Source organism: Monodelphis domestica, chromosome 2 (assembly GCF_027887165.1).
Source record: "Monodelphis domestica isolate mMonDom1 chromosome 2, mMonDom1.pri, whole genome shotgun sequence".
Taxonomy (NCBI): Eukaryota; Metazoa; Chordata; class Mammalia; order Didelphimorphia; family Didelphidae; genus Monodelphis; species Monodelphis domestica.
In genome coordinates, this window is record NC_077228.1 from 530137441 (window position 1) to 530160509 (window position 23069).

Below are 23069 nucleotides of genomic sequence, written 5' to 3' on the forward strand. Positions count from 1 at the left end.
AGGAGAGAGAGTTCAGAATCCAACATTTTAAAAATGAATGAGAAAGAGAGAAAGAAGGAAAGAAGGAAAGAAAGAAAGAAAGAAAGAGAGAGAGAAAGGAAGGAAGGAAAGAAAGAAAGAAAGAAAGAAAGAGAAAGAAAGAAAGGAAGGAAGGAAGGAAGGAAGAAAGAAAGAAGGAGGGAGGAAAGAAAGGAAGGAAAGAGGAAAGGGAGGGAGGGAGGGAGGGAGGAAGGAAGGAAGAAGAGGCATTTTTAAAATTATAAGGACAGGAGGCCTGGAGATTGCAATCATGATGGAGAATCGGGTTAGGAGAGGTAAGGCAGAAGGTGGAGTGCAAGGATCCGTTAGGAGCGGAGAAGGGAATATCAAGAGTTCCCCGTATGGAGGTGGCCCAATGTGGCTGTTACTGAAACGTATCCACCACCCCCATAGAGAGAGGAGAAGGTCTAGCTGTAGCAATTGCGCTGGGAATGATGAAGTGGGAAGCCAAGAGCATTGGGTGGGCATCACTTGGCATATTGAAATGTCTAATGAGGAAGGCAAGGAATGGATTAGTGAGAGAGGAGGGAGAGTGAGTGACCTGGAGGCCTCCGGATCCTAGCAATGAGGATCTCCCCTGGATGACATAGACAGATGGTCCAAGCCTTGGAGGAGGAGAGGTTGCTAAGCGATGGTGTCAGGGGAAGGGGGGAGGGTCTGGAAGTGGCAGGAGAGAACAGGAAGATTGCCAATCCCTCCCCCTGGCTGTGTCCAGAGACAGAAGGGAAGGAGCACTGAGTAATGAAGATGGCAGCTAGGGATGCATTGTCTTAAGGAAGGAGCCACCAAGAATGTGAGAGAATTGGAAAAGAACAGGGACTGGGGAGGAATTCAGGCTAATCTAGTGCTTCGCCTCTCTAGTCCCAATCTGTGCCCTCCTCCTCCCCTGCCACTTCCCCCTTTGGAAATTCTGTTCTTTATTTTTTTAATTGAATTTTTGCTTTTACATAAATTTTATTCCCTAATTCCCATGCACCTAACTTTCCTTATGATATAATGCTTTAAAGTTTGCAAAGCACTTACCAAATATCTCATTTTATCCTCACAATAACTTTGGCAAGGAGGGACCATTATTGTCCCCACTTTACAGATGAGGAAACTGAGACACACACAAATTTGAGTCTTTCCCAGGGCTATGGACTTAGTAAGTGCCTGAGGCTGGATTTGAACTCAAGTCTTCCTAACTGCCAGGGAGAACAAAAAAGAAAAGGAATGGGGGAGTGGGGGATCAGTTCAGGAAAATGAATTGACATATCAGTCAAGCCTGAGATTGTGTGTAATGTTCTGCAGCCATAGCCTCCTAACCCCAGAAGTGGAGGAGAGGGAAGTGGGAGGTTCTCATATCTCTTTGGGGTCACGTTTGTTCATTATAGTTCCACAACATTTAGGGTTTAAAAACATTTTTTTAAATAACCCCCACATTCTGTCTTAGAATCAATTCTGTGTATCAGTTCCAAGGCAGAAGAGCAGTAAAGATTAGGCAATGGGGGGTTAAGTGACTTGCCCAGGGTCACACAGCTGGGAAGTGTCTGAGGCCAGATTTAAACCCAGGACCTCTCATTTCTGGGCCTGGCTCTCCATCCACTGAGCTGCCTAGCCTCCTCCACAATATTTAGTTTTGATGGGGGTTTTTTTGGTTCTTTCTGTTCACATTGTAGGAAATGGAACCAGGAAAACTACATATATAGTACTACTATACTACTATATGTACTACTATATGTAGTATATATACTACATATATAGTATTCCTGGTTCCATTTACTTTGCATTGGTTCGTATTATTAACAGCCTTCCCACACTTCCCTCTGTTCTGCATTTTTGTTGTTTCTTGAGGCACAGTAATACTCCATCACCTTCAGGGACTACTGCTTGTTGCCGCTGTCCCTGATCAATGGGGGTGGGCTTTGATGCTGGTTCTGTACCACCACACAAAGTGGCACTAGAAATAATGTTTTGTGGGAGCTTTTACCCCCTTCTATCTTTGATCTCTTGGGGCACATGCCCAGTGCAGGGTCTCTGTGAGGCAAAGAAGGCAACCCTTTGACTCCGTCTCAGCACAATTCTGCCTTGCTTCAGCTGCCCACGAATGTGCCTGCCTTTCCTTAGCCCCTCCAGCATGTGCCATTCCCATCCAGTTTGCATCTCTCTGGTTATTTGTGATTTGGAGTGATCTGCTCTCAATAATGAGCCATAATTCACTCCTGGCTTTCATCACAACCCGTCTGTGTGATGTGCCTGATGCTAAATTTACCCTCTGGTTTATCTTCCACATTTCAGTGGAGACATTTGAGACTGGCTTTTATTGATGCTGTCTCCTTTCATGGACTTTCTCCCCTGTGAATTGCTGGGTGGAATCTGCTTCTAGTCTTCCTCCTACATTGTAACAACTCTCTGGTACCCAGTTTGGGGGATAGAAATACATCATTTCAGCTTTCCCCGGCCTTTGCAGCTCTGAGCCCTTTTGGGGAGCAGTGGGTTTCAGGGCAAAGAGTGCTGGATTCCAAGTTGGAGGACCTGAACTCAGAGCTCATCCTTGCCATTAGCACTCACGAGACCTTGGAAAAATCACTCCCCCTTCCCAGAGCTTCACTCCTCTCACCTGTACAATGAAAGCGTTGGCTTAGACGGTTTCCATGGGCCCTTCTTGCTTGCTCTGAAGCTACTTAGGACTTGGGTAACCTTAGGCAGGTCACTTTCCCCACTGGGAAGTGAAGGGGATGGACTAGAGGACCTTCAAGGCCCCCTGCAGCTCCGAATGTGTGATCTGCTGATTAGATTTCCCAGAAGCCCAACAGAGGCTTTCTTTCCAGCCCCCGAGAGATGGCTCCCATTCCTGGCCAGAAGCTTGGTTTTCCTGTATTTCGAGCTGTCTAATATTAAGAGCTGCAGAGGAGAGAAAGGAGGGCCAGAAGGGGCAGACTTGAGCAGAGAACAGAGGTCAGCCAGGGTGAAGGACATGAGTCTAAGTTGCTTTGAAAGGCAGCCTGATGGGAAGCTAATCATGGGATTATTGAGGATTTAGAATTGGAAAGGACTTTAAGAGTTCCTCCAGCCCTTCCTATGCTTCATGTTATGGAGGAGGAAACTGAGGCAACAAAGTATGCAGAGACTCGTTTAAAATAGTGCAGGTGAAATTGAGTAGAGTTGGGATTTGAACCCAGGACCTGGGCCCACAGAACCAGACTCGTCTCCTTGCATCCCATTTTCCCCATTAGAGAAAGACCATGATCCTTTAGGGTCAGTCCAATTCATGACATCCATGGTCCCCCATGTTCTGGGTATGGTTGTTGCAGTCGTATCTGACTCTTCTTGAACCCCCATTTGGGGCTTTGTTGGCAGACACTAGAGTGGTTTGCCATTTCCTTCTCTGGCTCATTTTACAGATGAGGAAACTGAGGCCAACAGGGTTAAGTGACTTGCCTAGCTAGTAAGTGGCGGAGGCTGGATTTGAACTCAGATGCTCCTCACTCCAGGGCTGGCACTCTTATCTGCTGTGCCATCTAGCTGCCCCTCTGCGTATGAGAACTCCATAATATCAGAATGTTTCATGACCTAGAATGCATTCCCAGAGGTCCTTCCTCTCTCCCCCGTGCTGGTGTCCTTGTTTCCCCCTTTGTCCATCTGCCTTGTCCGTGCCTGGCTATGGACGGAAATGCCGCCCCAGAGAGCCTGAGAGAAGGGGTTCTCTGTTTTCTCTTTGCCTTTCCAGAGCCTGGCCAGCATAAAGTCCTAGTAAAACTCCTCTGGGATGGAAGGGAACGAATGTCCAGAGTAATAGGGAGCCGGTGAAATCCCTAAGGAAGGCACCGTCCAAAATGGCGGCTGACGGAGAAGTCTTGGACCGCTGTGAGGTTACCCTGACATTAGCGGACAGATCCGTCTCCCACATGATGCTCCCAAAAGCAGATGATGGATGACGTGGAAGGGGGAGAAGTTGGAACCCAGGACCAGGGAGGCACTTTTGTAGACAGCTGGCCTGGGACATTGGTGGGGAAACCAGGTGGTTCAGTGGATAGCACTGGGTCTTGAGACAGGGAGTCTCAAGTTCGAATTTAGCCTCAGAAGTGTGTGAGCTGTGTGACTGTGGGTAAGTCATTTCATCTCTGTTTGCCTCAGTTTCCTTATCTATAAAAGGGGGACAGTGATACCTACCTGCCAGGGTTGTTGAAGCATCGCATGAAATCTCATTTTTGAAGTGCTTAGCAATCAATTAATCAAAAAACATTAAGTGCCTACTGTGTGTCAGACACTGTGCAAAAGAAAGACCCTCCCCGCAGGGCATTTATAGTCTATTGGGGGAGACAACAAGCAAGCAAATATATCCAAAGCAGCTATATACAGAAGGGATTGGGGGCAACTGGGTGACTCAGTAGATGAGAGCCAGGCACAGAAATGGAGGTCCTGGGTTCAAATGTGACCTCAGACACTTCCCAGCTGGGTGACCCTGGGCAAGTCACTTAACCCCCATTGCCTAGCCCATATCATTCTTCTGTCTTAGAACCAGCACATGGTATTGATTCTAAGACAGAAGGTGAGGGGTTTAAAAGAAAAGAAAAGAAGAAGAAAAGATAGGAAATGGTTAAGAAGGCATGAACTAAGGGGGCTTTGGGGAAGGTGCTCTGTGGCACATGGAGGATGTTTCAGAAATGCTTCTCCCCTCCCTTTCCCATGGGAGCTGGTGCTTAGTCTTTGGGGGGCTGAAGGAGACAAACGGGCCTCAGAGTGAATGTGACATTCGAAGAAATTATTCCTGGTTTCATTTTGTGTCCAGCTGTTGAACCCACAATTATAGCCTCTTTGAGTTTCAGACACAGGACTTCTGCAGGTCTGTGGGGGGTATCGTGCGTTACTGTCGCTGCCTTTGCTTTTCATGTGGAACAAAATAAAGTTGTAATTAAAATATCTTTTAAAGAGGAAGGAAGAAATGAAAAGAGAGGGAAGGAGGAAGGAAGGAAGGAGGGAAGGAAGAAAGGAAGGAAGGAAAGAAGGAAGGAAAGAAGGAAGGAAGGAAGGAAGGAAGGAAGGAAGGAAGGAAGGAAGGAAGGAAGGAAGGAAGGAAAGAAGGAAGGAAAGAAGGAGAAGTAGGAAGGAAGAAAGGAAGGAAGGGGAAGGGAGGGAGGGAAAGAGGGAAGGAGGAAGGGGGAGGAAAGAAGGGAGGGAGAAGGGAGGAAGGAAGGAAAGAGAAGTAGGAAGGAAGGAAAGAAAAGCAAGAAGGAAGGAAGGAAGGAAAGAGAAGTAGGGAGGAAGGAAGGAATGGAGGGAGGGAAGGAGGAAGGGGGGAGGAAAGAAGGGAGGGAGGGAGGGAAGACCAGGCAAGGCCAAAGGTAATGGATTTCAAGTAAAGAAGGTAGATACTCCATGTCTTTCCACAGCACCATAAGCTGCTTGGGAGCTGAGACTTCTTTCTGACTCTGTATCCTCAGTCACTTAGCTCAGTGCCTGGCATGTGGTAGGTGATTAAAAAGTGCTTGTTGACTTTACCTGAATTTGGAGAGGAAGAAATAGTAGCCAGGGAAGGGACTGGGGAAGGTGACACTCTAGCTAAGCTTTGACAAGAGCAAGGGGTTCTGGGGAGCAGAAGAGAGGGAGGAGAGCATTTCGGGTATGGGGCACAGCTGGGGCAAAGGCCCAGCAGGCCAGGGTTACGTTATGCTTTGAATACCAAACCCCGGAGCTTCTTTAAGTTGGATCCTCCAGGCACTAGGGAGCCATGGGTGGCCTCGTGGGCCTTTCATTGGTGGCTGTGCACCTCTACCCATTCTCTCGTCCTTCCTTATGCCTCTTTCCAGTGGAGCCTATTCTCCCTCTCTTGGCCCCTCCCTGGTGCCCCCCTTCCCCCAGAGTCCTTCTGGATGCTCTAAGCGGAACCCTTGGTTTCTGTTGTCAGGAGCAGCTCTTCTCGGGTTTTCCCTCTTGGCATCTGGAGCCCTTGAGGGCCCCCAGGTTCCCCCAGCCCTGGCTCCAGCCTCCTCTCAGCCTCCCTGTGATGCAGGAAGTAGCTGCCATCCTAAGAGGAAGGCTAGGCCTGGCTGGACCCTGGGGAATTCACAAAGAAGCTTAATTCATTAAAAAGGCTTTTGTCTCCTTACCCGCCTGGCCCTAAGGACTCAGTTTCTCCCACTCTGTCCCTGGCATCTGCCTCCTCTTTGCCCTCATCCTTCCAAGTCCCCTCTGTTTCTCTGAGACCCTCTGATGCCAGGTAAGCCTCTGGGTTGCCTCGGTCTATCCAGTCCCAACCTTTTGCCTTTAACATCTAAAAAACATTTAATTGAACTCTTCTGTTCTTTCCCAATATAGCCTTCCTCGGCCCATCCCTTGTGGCAAAGGATTAAAAAGGAAGAGAAGGAAAAAATGAAAAGCAGTTTAGCCAAATGAGTCAGTACTTGGACTCGGCTGGTACTTTACTACTTTCTTCCCATCAGAACAGATGAAGCCAAAGCTAGTGTTTTGCCCAATCAAATTCCTGGTTAAAACTTTTCTCCCTTCTGGTTCCAACACTCCAGCCATTCTCTTGTTTCCAAGAAGAAACTTCTTTGGAATAAGCCTCTTGGGGGTAGCCTTGGAATTTGAGGCTCTGGGTTCAAATCTTGCCTCCAACACTGCCCAGGTGACCTTGGGCAAGTCCTCTGACCGGCTCACTCTCTTCCTTTCAAACTCAGAACCAAAATGCTAATATCTGGTAGGACCGCTCACGTTGAACTGTTGCTTAAGCCAGTGGTGTCAAATTCTAATAGACTCACTTGGCTTTAGAAAACCATAGATGAACATTATCTCTGTTGCACTGTACTTTCATTTATTTTGTTAGCCATCTCCCAGTTACATGTTAATCCGGTTTGGGCAGAGCAACAATTTTGACACTTTGGGCTTAAAGGATTAGAGGAACGGAAGAATCTGAGGAGTCAGGTCAGTGAGTGAGGGTGACTTCGTCCTTTTTCTGCCCTCGTTCTGAATTGTTGTCGTTCCAGCCAAGGCAGGGACACATGAGTGTCCCACAGCCCCTCCAGCATAGACTGTTTACTTTTTGCTTAATTTGCTTCCTATGAAGTTTCGGTTTGCTGCTCTCTTACTCTTAGCAACAACCTCTTCATTTACAAATGGCAGTTTGTTTTGGTGGAAGGAGTTTCCATGCTGGGAGATGCTTGCCAGGTATTGATTGGCATTTGTAGAGGCATTTTTCTACATGGATAAACTAACAAATACAATTTTTTTTTAATGTGCAGAAAACTGGCGATCCAAAAAGAAAATAAAGATCAGTGTCAGTCCTCAGGGAGCTTACACTCTCTGAGGGGGTGGGAGGGAGAAGTCTGTGTGTTCAGGCTGGCATTGGACTTGGAGGTGGCAAGTGCAGTCTTAGAAATGGAGCAGCCTGTAGCCTCAGACACATTGCTTAGCCCCCAGGTACCTCAGTTTCCTCATCTGTAAAATGACCTGAAATGGTTTCTGAATCCCCCTCCAGTTATTGGAGGAGGCTTTGCTGCACTCCCTCGGGTCTTCGAATGGGAATGGGTACTGTTTGGGGGCAGGGGCCCAGGATGGGGCGCTAGGGTGGCCTGGGAGTGGGGTACAGCCTGATCTCACTTTACCACTAGAGGCCAGAGCTTCAGGAGAGCTGGGTGAAAAGTTCTCTTCTCCAGGGTGTGGACATCCAGTGGGGCCATTGGTGCCCTGGCCTAAATTTGGGCCAATTTCTTGACTTAGGGGCCTTCGAGGCCATGGAGGCCAACCCCCTCACTTTACAGATGAGGGGCCCGGCTGAGGGAGGCTGTGATTTGCCCAAGGCCCCACAGTCAATAAACATTTGAGGCAAGATTTGATCTCAGGACAGGCTAACTCCCAGGTCAGTGCTCTGTCGTCCACCATGCCACATAGCAGATCATCCTTACACCTCCTCTGGTCCTCATCTCCACCCATTCCAGTCACTCCTCTGCTGGCAGGCAGTAGTAACCTCCTTTAGTTCCCTTCCTCTGGGGAACTCACCTTGCCTAGTAGTTGGCCTCCATTAGAAGGGTCAGACATGTAGAGGTGGAAAGGGCTCGGGACCCCCTCATTTTATAAGAGCAGATGCTGAGGGGGCAGCTGGGTGGCTCGGTGGATGGAGAGCCAGACCTAGGGATGGGAGGTCCTGGGTTCAAATCTGTCCTCAGACACTTCCTAGCTGTGTGATCCTGGGCAAGTCACTTCACCCCCATTGCCTAGCCCTTACCACTTGTAGCCAATACACAGTATTGATTCCAAGACAGAAGGTAAGGGGTTAAAAAAAAAGAGCAGATGCTAAGGGTTGGATACAGGGTCAGAGTGGAGATTTGAACCCGCATCCATCCTTGGGCTCCAGAGAAGGACTCGTAAAGGAGGTGTTTGTTTAGCACCATGAAGTTTGTGAAGCTTCTTAATTAGATTGGGATCTCATTTGAGATTCAAAACAGCTCTGCACACTTTCCTAGCGTGATTTTTTAGACGGGAAAAGGGCCGTTTGTACAGAAATATTTCCAGCAGCTCTTTTCGCAGTGGCAAAGAATTGGAAATTGGGGGCTAACAAATGGGGAGGGCTCAGGAAGTCGTGGCATGTGGCTGTAAATGGAATACGACTGTGCTGAGAAATGATGAGCAGGAGGATTTCCGAAAACCCTGGGAAGACTTCTATGGACTGATGCAGGGAAGCGGGCAGAAGCAGGAGCGCAGGGCACATAGTCACGGCACGACGGCTGCAGATGACTTTGCCGTGCCTAGCCATGAAGTGATCCAAGACCGCCCCGAGGAGTCAGGCTGAAAAGCGCCCTCCCCGTCCAGCGAAAGCCCATTGAGGCGCGGTGCCTGTTCCACTCGGTCTTCGCTTTCTTTTGTTTGTTTGAGTTCTCTGTCACAAAATGACTAATATGGAAAGATGTTTTACACTATTACACATGCAAAATCTATAGCAGATTGCTTGCCATCTCGGGGAGGGGTGGGAGGAGAGGAGGCGGAGAGTTGGCTCAGACTTTTTAAAAAATGAAGGTTAAAAATGGCTTTTTCATGTAATTAAGGAAAAATAGATTATTTTTAAAAAGCAGCCCTGGAAAGTAGGATAAGGGGTAGATGTGGATATTTGATAGGCTTTTTACTGATAGGGAAACTGAGGCTCAGATGTAGAATTGACCTGCGTATGGTCTCACAAGCAGTCGGTATCCGAGGCGGGATATCTGGCCAGGGCTTCTTGACCCCAGCCCAAATGACTCCCCATCAGATCATCCCTGGGTGAAGCCTTAGTCCCGGGAGTCTGTTCGTTTCTGCCCCCAGCCCAGGGGCTTCCTTCATCGGTCAGTCTCTCATGACTGCAAGGCTTAGCCTGACCTTCAGGACCCCTCTGATGAGCTGTGAGCTCCCGACCCAGGCATGAGGGCGCAGACCTTTGGCACATTCTCTGCAGATGCCAACCTAGGAGTCGTCCTGGCCCCCTGGCTCTCTCCCACTCCCCATAGCTCCCCAATACGGTGCCAAAGCCTCTGCAACATCTCTTTGTCTTGATGGCGCTCCCCCAATACCCTTCTTTCTCTCCTCTGACACTGCCACCCCTCTAGGGCAGACCCTCTTCCCTTCCTATCAGGATACTCAGCCTGCTCAAGTCTCTTCTCTCCATTCGACCCCAAAGGGGATTTTCCTAAAGCTCCCATCGCTTCCCAGATCAACCAGAAAATTCTCCACTCAGCGTTCAAAGCCCCATAATCTGCCCCCTCCTCTGTGTCCCTGCTTCTTTTGTTTGTTGGTTGGGTTTAACCTTTCCCTTCTGTCTAAGAATCCTTACAACTATTGGTTTCAAGGCAGAAAGACTGTAAGGGCCAGGCAATGGAGGTCAAGTGACTTGCCCAGGGTCATATGGCTAGGAAGTATCTAAGACCAGATTTGAACCCAGGACTTCCCATTTCTAGGCCTGGCTTTCAATCCACTGAGCTACCCAGCTGCCCTCATCCCTACTACCCATACTGTAAAGATAAAGAAACTGAGCCTCATAAGGTACAAGACATGGCCAAGGTAACCCAGGAGGGAGGGACAGGGTCCTCCAAATCCCCCAACTGCCCCTAGCTTGGATGATTGTCAACTCTGGGTGGGGGATGTTCTTTGTCTAATTCTCCTGGTGTGGACAAAGGGTCCTGTGTAGACAGACAGACAGCCAGTCTGATCATAGGGGAGACACCCAGGCCTGCCTCAGCTATGAGCATTTCCCATCCCAAAGCCTCCCTGTGCCTCAGGCTTCTCGTCTGTAAAATGGGATTTCTGACAAACCTGTCAGTCCACATTGTTCAAGCATCTCTTTTCTGTAGGCAGGGGTTGGCCCCGTATGGAAAGCCACATGATCTAAAAGGACTTGGGAGGGCCAGAAGGAAGGATTTAAGAGCAGGCTTGCAGAAATGGAGTCCAGGGGGACCCTGGGGGGTGAAAGGGCTTCCAGATGCTCCCAGCCAATTGGCCACCACTCTGGAAAAGCTCCTCCCCTCCTCTTCCCTTCCCACACCCTCCCCTGTCCCTACCTGTATAAGCCTTCTGTCCTTGGCATCTCTGTCTGCCTATTCACATTGAGATCCCAGCCTTGACCCTTCCTTGAGCCCTCCTTCCCTATTCCACTGACGAGTCCACACTTCTTCTCACGCAACTCTAGGAAAATAGGGAATGGGAGCATTTTTCTTTCTTTTTTTTTTAACCCTCACCTTCCATCTTGGAATCAATACTGTGTATTGGCTCTAAGGCAGAAGAGTGATAAGGGGCTAGACAGTGGGGGTTAAGTGACTTGCCCAGGGTCACACAGCTGGGAAGTGTCTGAGGTCAGATTTCAACCCAGAACCTGCCATCTCTGGGCCTGGCTCTCAATCCACTGAGCCACTGAGCTGCCCCAAATGGAACATTTTCACTCTCATTTTAAAGATGAGGGAACTGAGGCCCAAGGGTTTGGCCTGGACCAACACAGCTAGGAATGGTTGGTCAGTTCTGGCCCTTGGGCTCCAAGATCATCACTCACAAGCTGGAAGTGTGGATGTGTCTTGGGGTCTGGGTCTCATGCAGGAGGCCTGATGTAGAATTGCATCTGTGTAGGGAACTCCCTCCCAGGGAGGAATCGTTGTCCCCCAGTGCACTCTGGTAGGTCTTCTGTAGGTCCCAATAGAGAATGGCCTAGCACCCAGGGAGGATGGGACTTGGCCAGGGTGACCCAGGCCACAAGGGACCAGTCCTCTGGCTACTACACTGTGCCATCTTTTATGTCGTGTACTATGACGTAGCCCCAGCAGAGTTGGGCCCTTGGTGGGTGCCCCTAGAGGCCGCCATCTTGGGCAGATGCTGTTGGGCATTTCCCCCATCTGGTATGATGGACGCTGACCCCTGACCTTTTCCTTGTCCTTCCTCTTGTCATCCCCCAGATCTGGTGGTTGGATCCTGAGCTGACCTACAGTAATTCCAAGCCATTCGTCTTCACCCAGGGCCACTCTGTGTGCAACCGCTCCTTCTTCCCTTGTTTTGACACACCGGCGGTGAAGTGCACTTACTCAGCGACGGTCAAGGTGAGTCACGTCTCCCCCCAGGAGGCAGCCTGAGCCTGGGCACTTCTAAAAGAGGAGAACCCCCCTCCTCCTTCCTGGAGAACATTGCCACAGCTGGGTAGGGCTCACGGGGTCTGAGGCCCACGAGGAGGGGTTCGGCGGGTTATCTGGTCCAAGACTGTCATTTTCCAGGAGGAGAAATTGAGGCCCAGAGAAAGGAATTGACCTGGACCATCAGTTCCTAGCTTTAAAGGTGGAAAGGACCTGAGGGGTCCCCTCGGCCAGGCCCATCGTTGGGCAGAGGAGGAAACTGAGAAGGAAGAGGTCTTGAATGCCAGGACACAGAACTTAAACTTAGAAATAGAAGGCTCTTGGTAGAGTGGTGGGTGGGGAATCACCGACTCCCCTTCCCTCATTTTATAGTTGGGGAAATCGAGGCTTGAGAAAGAACTAGAATGGTGGGATCATGTCTCTAGCTGGAAGGAATGTTGGAGATCATATAGTCCAGTTCCCTGATTTTATAGAGGAGGAGATAGAATCCATGAGAGAAGTGACTTGTCCAAGGTCACACAGATGGGAGCTGAGATTTGAGCCCACATCCTCTGATTTCATTTCTAGTCCTTTTCCCATTGTACTATATCCCCTCTGCCATGTCATAGGATCAGGAAATGGGAGATTTAGAGCTGAACGAGACCTTAGAGTTTAATCCTCTCGCTGGCAGACAGAGTTTAAGTGACTTACTCAGGGTCACACAGCTAGCAAGCGTCTAAGGTCAGATTTGCATTGTGGTCTTCCAGTGCCCAAGCTGCTTCTCTCTACAGCAGGGCTGTGTCCTGGAGCCCTCTGGGTGCAGTCCGGTAAGGCCTCTGGACTTCTCTCAGAAGCGTGTTTTGAAACGCATAAGCTCAAATGCAGATCATTGCAAAGAAAACAAACCAATATCAAAATAATGATCAAATTCTTTTGATCTCTATACAAATATATAATGTATATAAATATATTTGATATTAAATTTATTTGATGCATTTGCTATATAATTATATCAAATATTAAAAAAACAAACAAGTTCACGGCCCCCAGTTAATAATCTGTGCTCTGGAAGATGACCGATTCATGTTCACTGTGAGAGGGACATCCCTGACCTCGGACCCCAAGCTGCAGCCTGTCTAGGGCACACGCAAGGCTTTCCTCAAAGCCTCCAGATCCCACTGTTGACTTGTCCTAAACTTGGGTCTCCCCCGCCTAAGAAGGGGCTAAGCGCCCCTTTAGAGTAGACTTTGGGGGCCCCCTCGGGCCTCTCCGTTTCTCCTGATGATTCTATGTCACCTTCTTAATTTGGGACGAGATCTCGGTGGCTGTGACCCTTGCTGCCCGACCTCCCCAGCCCTCCTCTGGTCAGGTTCCCCTCAGTCTGCTGAGCCTGCCTTCTGGGGGCCCATCATACCCATGGATGGAACCGGGCTTGACCAGCTCCCTCAAGATTCCTCATTCACAAAGGAAGGGAGTTGGAGGCGATGCATCAGCCGCAGAAGAGGAGGAGGGACGGCTCTCTTTCCATGCATTTCAGCAGGGTTGCTAAAGCCAGAGCACTGGAAAGGAGTGTAAAAATTAAACTATAATCTCTAATAATAAAAATATTACATTTTAAGAGATTTATTAATGATAATTAGAAATCAAAGAATAAAGAAGAAACAAAATAATAAAGACCACGTGCCCATGGCTGGTTAGCCATTTTTAGCCATCCCCAATCACTAGCATCACTGCTGATTCTACATCTGAGAGAGCCTCCAAAGCCCACACCCTTTATCCTCTGTCAACAGGAAGTACGTAATGACAGGAAGTCAGTGGGCTCTTGGGATATGTAGTTCTTTTTTAGGGCAACAGATTTTCAATCCCCCCTGAGACCCGTGGAAGACTAGTCTCTCCAGTGGGTCTTGTAAAATGCCAACTTTGAAATTGCAATAATTTGAGGATAAGAGGAAAAGAGAACAAAACCAATGATTGCTAGGTGCATTGACAGAAAGCCGGTTGGGGGCAGTCCCCTTCGGCATAAGAGTACACATTCAAATTAAATGATCAATCAACCTTCAGCTCAATCAACCATACCCAAAGTTCATTCTGAATCTTCTTGATGTAGCTTGTGGTCTGTGGAGGCATCTTCATGGTGCCTTCTAAGAAGCATTCCTTTTCTGGATTTGGAGCAGTAGCATGTTTCTTAACCTAAAATGACTCTCAAAAAGAATTAAATTTGCAATTTAAAATAATAATAATAGAGGAGGACTGTCAGGGGAGCTGAAGGCACCTTCTCCGAGGCCACATTAGCTTCCCAGTCAGCGATCTATTCCACCTCCCTCATTTTTCAGTTGGGAAATTGAGGCCCAAGAAGAAACATGACTTGAGTGATAGGATGACATCCATAGCTGGAAGGTCTTTGGCAGTCATCCCGTCCAGTTCCATTATTTTATAGAGGAGGAGATAGAATCCTCAGGATAAGTGACTTGTCCAAGATCACACAGGTAGTTAGTGCAATAACTGAGATTTTAGTTTATTAAATGACAGCTTAATAATGGGCCTTAAAGAGATGGGCCAGGCCCCGGAACACCAGAATGAGCATAGGCCCTGCCCTCAAGGAGCTTGTGTTCTTCCAGGGTGATAGGATATGAACCCAGAAAAGAAAACCCAAAGTATGTATAGAGGGAACCCCAAAGTCATTTCAGGAGGGCAAGAGGGCTCCCAGCTATGAGCCATCCAAGAGGGGGCAGTGCCTGAGCTGTATTTGAAAGGGGAGTCGGGATTCCACGAGGCAGAGGTGAGTGGCAAGGGCACACCAGAAATGGGGACCCATCCAGGCAAAGCCACAGTGACCAGAGGGAGCCTTGAGGAAGGGGAAATAGTGTCCTGCTCAGCTTTTTTGGAATGGAGACTGTAAAGGGTGTGCTATGAAATGATATGGGAAAGGAGGGCAAGGGCGTTCGAGGAAGTCCTTGGCCCATCTCTGGGGCCATGTCAGAGACATTCCCATTTTCCTGTGGAATCTGCCCCAGTCCCTTTGCATGCACATAGTAGGCACTCAGAGAGGGCTCTGCTTTCCCACTCCTCTATCCAGATCACCACTAAGGAAGCAAGTGCCAAGTTCCTGAATTCCCCAAGTCTGCTCTCTGCTCTCTCCTCCTCCTCCTGGGCACTGGAGAGATGAAACCCAGGTGTGGGAGGTCAGCCCTCCATTTTCTGCCACCTGGGCCTACCTGTGGCCCTTTCAGCTTTTCAAGGGCCCCAGAACCAGAAGGTACTCTGGAGGAGAAGTCTATTATTACCCCCTAAACCACAGGCTCCCCAAGAATCCCTAACTCGAAGCGTCCTCTTCTCCTCTTAGTTCCTCCTGCCAAAGTCCACCACTGCCAGCCTCACGATGTCTGAACCAAAGGGAGAGAGTTGGGGAGGAGGGACATCTGCCGCTCCCATCCACCCCCCCACCCCCCCACCCCCCGGCAACCCCTTGGTCAAGCGAGTGTCCTTCATGTGCCCTAGGAGCCCTTCCTAGGGGAGAGGCCGGCCTGGGTGCATGGGGAAGACTTGGGAAGTCCTTGCCAAGACAATGCCTGCTGGCAACTGCCATTGGGATGGCGCTCTGGGCTGGCCCTGGAAGGTCCTCTGGTTCTGAGCATTTGGTGGTGTCTTCCAGGCTCCCGCTGGGGTCCAGGTGCTGATGAGCGCCACCCAAAGTGCCTACCTGGAGAAGGAGGGCGTGTACCAGTTTCACATGGAGTACCCAGTGCCCGCCTACTTGGTGGCACTGGTAGCAGGAGAGCTCGTGCCAGCAGACATTGGGCCCAGGTGAGAGACTCTTTTATCCTGGGATGGCAGTCTCAGAGATCTAGAGCTGGGAGGGACCTCAGAGGGCATTTGGTCTAATCCCCTCATTTTACAGAAAAGGAAACTAAGGCAGAAAGAGGCAATCCCTTGCCCACAGTCACCCAGGAAGAGCAAAGTTGGGATTCCAAGTATGGTCACAGGACAGAGTTAGAGCCAGAAGATGATGGCATCCAGCACTATTTTACAAATGAGGAAACTGAGGCCAAGGAGGCAGGTGGGCTGGTGAGGGAAAGGCCACTCAGATAAGGGAGTGGTTGAGCTGGGATTTTCCCTCTCTGTGCCATCATCACTTGGGTTCACCTTGGGTGGGGGGAGGGAGAGATTGCTGGATATGGAGTAGAGGAAAAAAAGAACCCAAATCTGGATCCTATTCAGAGACTTTATGCGCTGTGTGACCATTAGCAAGTCATAGCCGTTTTGGGCCTCAGCCTCCTCATCTGTGAGATGGGAGAGTTGGACATCCCGGGCTCTGTGGTCCCTCCCAGCTCCAAATGCATGATCCTGTAAGCCAGCAGCCTCCAGCCCTAGCCCTTTGCCTAGGAATTCATCTGGGCACAAGAGAGGGCTCTGTAGCCCGGAGTATTGGGCAGTAGACCCTCTGTGACCTATGGCATGGGAAGGAGCAGCCTCAGGGAAGATCAGGAGGGAGGTGAAGTTCTCTGGGTTTTGAGAGCTTCCCTTTTTGGGAAGGGCAGGGGGTCACTTGGAAGGGAGGGAGGGAGGAAGGGAGGCTTTCCACTCTGCTGGCTCTGGACATCCCTTCTGAGGGGCAGTGTCCTCTCCATCCTCTCTCTGACAAATGGGGAGCCTCGGGGAAAAGAGGTGGAGAAGATGAGCTGGGCAGAGGCTGGGAGCCTCTCTGGGCCATCCAGCCTGGGCTCCATGTTCTCTCACCGCCAGGGGCCCCTGGACATGGGCTTCTTCCCTTTCCCCATTTTAGCTTCCTCTGCCAAAACGTGCTTAACTGTCATCCTTTTGGAGATCTGTGTCCTTCCCTTTGATCTCCAAAGTCACGGTGAGATCGGCTGAGAAAACCTGTCCCTAGATGCGGGCACAGTTGGCTTTCCCTCGTAATAAATGGGCATTTTTAGCAGAGGCCCTCTGGAGGCGGTGGCATTCTCCCTCTCCCCATCCTCCCCTCCGCCCACCCCATTCTCCTAGCTCCCTGCCCTTGGCAGCCTAATGTAATAATTAAAATGATGAGGCTGATAATAGCTTAATAACTTTATTAAATCAAAGTAGTCATAGCAAAGAGAGGGGAAAGTAGGGAAGAGGCAGAGAGGTACGTAGCTTACTAATCTGTTGGCTGCCATGATGGATTGAAGCTACCCTCCCACAAGGGCTCCTCAGCTCTCCACGATCCAGCCAGAAGACCCCAAAGACCTCCTGGTCACCACTCCTGAGCGCTCTTCTCCACCCTCCAGCTCTCCCACGTCATGTCTCAGGAACCAACCCTAGTTTCTCAGGTTGCCTGGGCAGTGCCTGGGGGATCGGTTTCCTGTTTCGTTGGTTCCTTTCACGTCCTTCCTCTGAGGGATTGTCCATCCCTGAATTCACTCAGCGGTCTTTGACCTCCAGGCCACCGAGAGATGACGTTAAACAAAGCGACATAATGGAGAGAAATTCTCTTCCAACACTAAGCATTGGCTGGTTCAGAAGCCAGACCCTGAGGAATGTGGTGTAGACTTAGGGTCAGCCCCACTCACTGGGCACGTGACCAGCACCCAAGGGGAGACGGGAAGGATGGACTTTCAGAGCTGATATTTATAGAGTCGTGTGACCTTTAGCAAGTTGTAAGTGTCAGGCCTCAGTTTCTTCATCTATAACATGGGAGAGTTGGCTTGGGAGGCAGCTTGGAGGAGGGGACAGAGAATCCATCTTGGGTTCTAGTCCAGCCTCTGACTGCCTATTGACTGTGCAAACTTGGCCAAATCACTTAAACTCTTTGTTCTAAGCAGCTCTCTGAGGCTCTAAGGCTGGAAGTTTCAGAGAAAATGGCAGCCTGCCTTGGGAGAGGGAGTTTCCTCATCTGGGAGTTCCCTTTAGCAACAAAAGCCCAAATGTAGTCTCTCTCCTTAAAGGTCTCTAGTATGTTAGGCACCACATCTCCTCGACCCACACACCAACCCTGCGGAGGTCTAATCATCGATGGGCTTAAAAATGTTCATCATCATCTTTTGTATTTCCATCCCCCCCATTTCTTAGTGTAGCCTCCTTCCCGTCCCCTCCCGGAAGGGCCCCCCTTAGAATAAAGAATAAAAAAGCAGAAAAAGGGGGCAGCTGGGTAGCACAGTGGATTGAGAACCAGTCCTAGAGACGGGAGGTCCTAGGTTCAAATCTGGCCTCAGACACTTCCCAGCTGTGTGACCCTGGGCAAGTCACTTGACCCCCATTGCCTAGCCCTTACCACTCTTCTGCCTTGGAGCCAATACACAGTATTGACTCCAAGACGGAAGGTAAGGGTTTAAAAAAAAAAGCAGAAAAAGAGCAATTTAGTGTAACTAACCAACACATCAAAAAAATCTGCCGTATGCACCGTCTCCTAGCCACAGCCCCCCACGTCTGCAAAGAAAGGAGGGAAAGACGTCTTCTCGTAGTTCTTATTTGGGGCCAAGCTTCTACAGGCATTTTTATCCTCGCTTCACCCAGGAGGGAACTGAACCTCCGAGAGGTAAACAGTGCAAAGCCCTTGGCCTCAGGACCAGCTGGGGCTGATGGCAGGATTTGAACTCAGGCATTTCTTGGGTGACGTTTCAGCTGAATTAGGGAGGCTGCAAAGGGAGCTCTCCATCCATCTGGGTGTGTGACCTCCCATCTTGTCACTGCTTCCTGACAGGAGTAGAGTATGGGCTGAGCCATGTCTTTTGTCAACTGCCACAAGCAAACTGTCTGGGCTGGTGGAACAGTGGTTGAGTGTCGCTGAGAAACTCTACGGGCCCTACCTGTGGGGCAGGTGAGCAAAGGGGTATGGGGGGGAGGGAGGGGCACTCCCATCATGCACCAGGAGGAAGGAGGGTGGGAGCTTTTCCGTAGGAAAACTGGTTATACAAAATTCAATGAAAAATTGTTCTCTTTTTTAAAAAATCCATCTTAATTGCTGTCTGGTTTTTGTGGCCCCTCCATTTCCCAATCTCTCCATTCTCTCTTGTCCTCCGAGACAATTAGCATTTATGAAACAGAATTTTTAAAAAAGAAAGAAGTAGGAAAACTTGGCAAAAGGTCCAAAAAAAATCCATCATTTTGTGCCATGCTCCACACCCATAATCCCTCACTTCTTCAAAGAAGGAGGGAAGTGCATTCATATATCTCTTCTTTGGGGTCAGCTTGGTCACTGATTCGAATTCCACAAAAGATTTATTAGGCACCTGCTATGGGTGGAACCCTCTGCAAAGCTCCAGGGAAAGTATAAAGGTGAGGCGAGACATGTATTTGCCTTTAGGAAGCTTACAGTCTAAAGGGAGGGGAAGAGACAGGCACAGGACATAACTGGAACTCACTCTAGCACCAAGATGCCTTTGAGAGGTACAGAACAGCACTTTGTGAACTTGTAATAAAAATCATAGCACCTATTGTGTGCCAGGTGCCAGGCTAAGTGCTTTGTAAATAATATCTCGTTTGATCCTCACAACAATCCAGGGACGGACGTGCTGTTCTTGTCCTCATTTTACAGGTCAGGAAACTGAGGCACACAGAGGTTTAACTGACTTGCCTTGGGTTACACAGATAGTATCTGAGATCAGATTGGAACTGAAGTCCCTCTGACTCAGTGCTCCAGAAGGACTTCTAGCATCTAGAGGAAACTTCCTGCCTGAGGAAGTATCCGGGGCATCCAAAGGACCGAGCAAGTGACCCCTGGGCCACATGGAATTAACTCTCCCCTGTGCCCTCCTCCACCCAGGTATGACATTGTCTTCCTCCCGCCTTCCTTCCCCATCGTGGCAATGGAGAATCCCTGCCTGACCTTCATCATCTCCTCCATCTTGGAAAGTGATGAATTCCTCATCATCGACATCATCCACGAAGTGGCTCACAGCTGGTTCGGCAATGCAGTCACCAATGCCACGTGGGAGGAGATGTGGCTGAGTGAGGGGCTGGCCACCTATGCCCAGCGCCGCATCACCACGGAGACCTATGGTACAGCTCCCTGGAGCCTGGTGGGGAGAGGGGAGAAAGCACTCGTGGGAGTCGGGTCTCTTCCCCAGAGTCTCCAGAAGGGAGGCCATGGGCAGTCCTTAGCCTCTAGGGGTGGATTGTATCACCCTGCCCTCCCTGGCTCCCCAGGCCTGGTGTTTGCTATTTATATGTTGAAACATGGGACTTAAGCATGATGATGGATGAAGGAGACCCTAGATCAGAACAGGACTCCTTTTAGCAGCCTGGTCCATAGGAAAATAGGGAATAGGAGCATTTCCTTCCTTCCTTCCTTCCTTCCTTCCTTCCTTCCTTCCTTCCTTCCTTCCTTCCTTCCTTCCTTCCTTCCTTCCTTCCTTCCTTCCTTCCTTCCTTCCTTCCTTCCTTCCTTCCTTCCTTCCTTCCTTCCTTCCTTCCTTCCTTCCTTCTTCCTTCCTTCCTTCCTTCCTTCCTTCCTTCCTTCCCTCCCTCCCTCCCTCCCTCCCTCCCTCCCTCCCTCCCTCCCTCCCTCCCTCCCTCCCTCCCTCCCTCCCTCCTTCCCTCCCTCCCTCCCTCCCTCCCTCCCTCCCTTCCTTCCTTCCTTCCTTCCTTCCTTCCTTCCTTCCTTCCTTCCTTCCTTCCTTCCTTCCTTCCTTCCTTCCTTCCTTCCTTCCTTCCTTCCTTCCTTCCTTCCTTCCTTCCTTCCTTCCTTCCTTCCTTCCTTCCTTCCTTCCTTCCTTCCTTCTTTCCTTCCTTCCTTCCCTCCTTCCTTCCTTCCCTCCTTCTCTCCCTCCTTTCCTCCCTTCTTTCCTTCCTCTCCCTCTCTCCCTCCCTCCTTCAGTAAGATATAGGCAATGGGGGTTAAGTGACTTGCTCAGGGTCACACAGCTAGGAAGTGTCTGAGACCACATTTGAACCCAAGACCTGATGTTTCTGGGTCTGGTTCTCAATCCAGTGAGGCCACCTTGCTGCCCACCCTGGTCCAAAGGCATTTGACTGTCTCTAACCTCACCCTTCTCTAAAATCCCTTCCATATTGCTGCCAAATTAGCATTCTTGGTGACCAAGTCTGACAAGAAGCCTCATGATTCCAGGCTGTCTTTAGGGACAAAAGCAGATCCGTCTGTTTGCATCGAAGTCCTTGACAATCTGATTCTGCCCTGTCTTTCCAGGCTCCCTCATGCACATTCTGGCCAAATAAGTCAACTTGCTTTTCCTTTGCACAGGCTTACCCCATGTCTGAAATGCCCTTCCTCATCCTCTGAACCTATGAAGTTCTTTCACTTCCTTTTCAGGACAAGCGCCACTTCCTATAGGAAGCTCATCTTGATACTCCCAGTTGCCAGTGCCCCCTCCTAGTTTCTGCTTTCTTTATCTTTACCTTTCAGTGTATGCGTTCTCCTCCCACCCCCTTCTAATATCTTGGCAGCTCCTCGAGGGCAAGTGCAACTTTCGTTACATCTTTTTCTTTCCCAAGCCCAGCCTAGAGTGAGTGAGTGTGTGTTGCCCAGGGCTCCTGAGCAGTGTGGATTGTCCCCTGTTGGAGTTGTTTCCCTCTCTGCCTCCACTCCCAACCTGGGCTATATATAACCTACAATCCCTTCCTTCCTGGCCTAGGCGCTGCCTTCACATGCCTGGAGACTGCGTTCCGCCTTGATGCTCTTCATCGCCAGATGAAGCTTCTTGGGGAGGACAACCCCGTCAGCAAGCTGCAAGTCAAACTGGAACCAGGTACCTTGATGTCACCCTCCTGGCACCTCCTCGGGGCCCACTTATCTCCCCTTATTTCCCTGCCCAGACCAGAACCCGCAGCCCATGTCTGGTCTGAGGCCGGGGACACAGGACACTCCTCTTGGGGGTCCGTGTGGGGTGTCCCAGCCCAGGGGGAGCCTTCTCGGGTGGCTGATTGCGCTTCTCTCTTCAGGGGTGAATCCCAGCAACCTGATGAACTTGTTCACCTACGAGAAGGGCTACTGCTTTGTCTACTACCTGTCACAACTCTGTGGAGACCCTCAGCACTTTGACTCCTTCCTTCGAGTAAGTGTGCCCGTCCCCCCTGCCCTGGCCTCACCGCCAGCCTCGACGAGTCTTCTTCACTGCCCTTCTGCCCTCTCCCTCTCAGGCCTATGTGGAGAAGTACAAGTTCACCAGCGTCGTCGCCCAAGATCTTCTGGATTCCTTCCTGAATTTCTTTCCTGAGCTGAAGGAGCAGAGTGTGGACAGCAAAGCAGGTGTGTGTGTGTGTGTGTGTGTGTGTGTGTGTGTGTGTGTGTGTGTATGTCTGTGTGTGTATGTGTGTGTGTGTGTGTGTGTGTGCTTCTCTGTCTCTGTGTACCTGTGTGTCTGTTTGTGTGTGGCTGTGTGTGTGTGGCTCAGTGTCTGTATGTGTCTGTGTGTCTATGTATGTCTGTGTGTCTGTATGTCTCTGTGTGTCTGTATGTCTCTGTGTGTGTATGTGTGTGTGTGCCTCTCTGTCTCTGTGTGTGCCTGTGTGTCTATTTGTGTGTGTCTCTGTGGGTGTGTCTGTGTCTCTGTGTGTGTCTGTGTGTGCGTCTGGGTGTGCCTCTGTGTGCGTGTGTGCGTCTGTGTGTGCCACCCTGGTTTTTCTGCCTGGGTCCTTCCCAGAGGGACGCTGTCCCTGGTGCTGATGGCACTGGAGCCCAGGCTCAGGGAATGAGACAAGAAGCTTTTGGCTGTTGCCGCATGGCTGAAGTGTGGCGGGCAGGGGTCTAGCAGGCAGGTTGGCACAGTGGCAGCCCGAAGGCTGGGCCCTGGGTGGTGCCAGGTGGATGCAGGGAGAGCACCGCGTGGCCCAGGCCTCTGCCTGGGTCCTGCGCTGACCCTCTTGCTTGCTCCTCCGTCCAGGGCTGGAGTTTGAGCGCTGGCTCAATGCCACGGGGCCTCCGCTGGCTGAGCCAGACTTATCACAGGGCTCCAGCCTGACCAGGCCTGTGGAGACCCTCTTCCGACTGTGGACGGCGGAGCCCCTGGAACAGGCAGCGGCTTCCGCCAGCAGCATCGATATCTCCAAATGGAAAACGTTCCAGACCGTTCTCTTCCTGGATCGACTCCTGGATGGGTCCCCACTGCCCCAGGGTGAGCCCTCGTAGGGGACAAAGAGAGATCCTGGGGAGCTAGCCAGGGGCCCCGGGGACCCACAGTGAGCACTGGCTGGGGCTGGCTGGGGGCCCTCATGCCCTGGAGTTAGCACTGGCCAGGGGGCCTCATGACACCGGGGTGAGCCCTGTGTGATGGTGAGCGCTGGTTGGGGATTCCCAGGGGCCCACAGTGAGCACTGATTAGGGTGCTCCCCGCTGAGTACTCCTGGGGTGATCGGGGCTTCCGCCGCCCTGGGGGGGTACTGGTGGGAGGGTCCCCGACACCCCCGAGGGTTGGTGCTAGCTAGGAGAGACGGCTGGGTCCTCGCTGGCCCGAGGGGATGGCTGCCTGCTGGCCGAGGGTCACGGGTGCCCTGGAATGAGCTTGGCGGCCCGAGACGTCGAATGCCCGGCCTGTCCCGGTGGTGGCGCCTGGGGAGAAGCTT

The 23069-nt window shown here is 50.6% G+C and overlaps 1 protein-coding gene across 1 annotated transcript in view; it reads left to right on the forward strand.

Annotated features, from left to right (window-relative positions):
* Window positions 1-23069, forward strand: part of RNPEPL1 (arginyl aminopeptidase like 1) — a 36835-nt gene that overhangs the window by 10412 nt on the left and 3354 nt on the right. Inside the window, exons 2-9 of the mRNA XM_056819920.1 lie at window positions 11424-11564; window positions 15226-15377; window positions 18253-18369; window positions 19315-19550; window positions 21143-21256; window positions 21450-21562; window positions 21648-21756; window positions 22391-22621. Of these exons, the coding sequence (XP_056675898.1) occupies window positions 11424-11564; window positions 15226-15377; window positions 18253-18369; window positions 19315-19550; window positions 21143-21256; window positions 21450-21562; window positions 21648-21756; window positions 22391-22621 (1213 nt within the window). The remainder of the gene's footprint in view (window positions 1-11423; window positions 11565-15225; window positions 15378-18252; window positions 18370-19314; window positions 19551-21142; window positions 21257-21449; window positions 21563-21647; window positions 21757-22390; window positions 22622-23069) is intronic.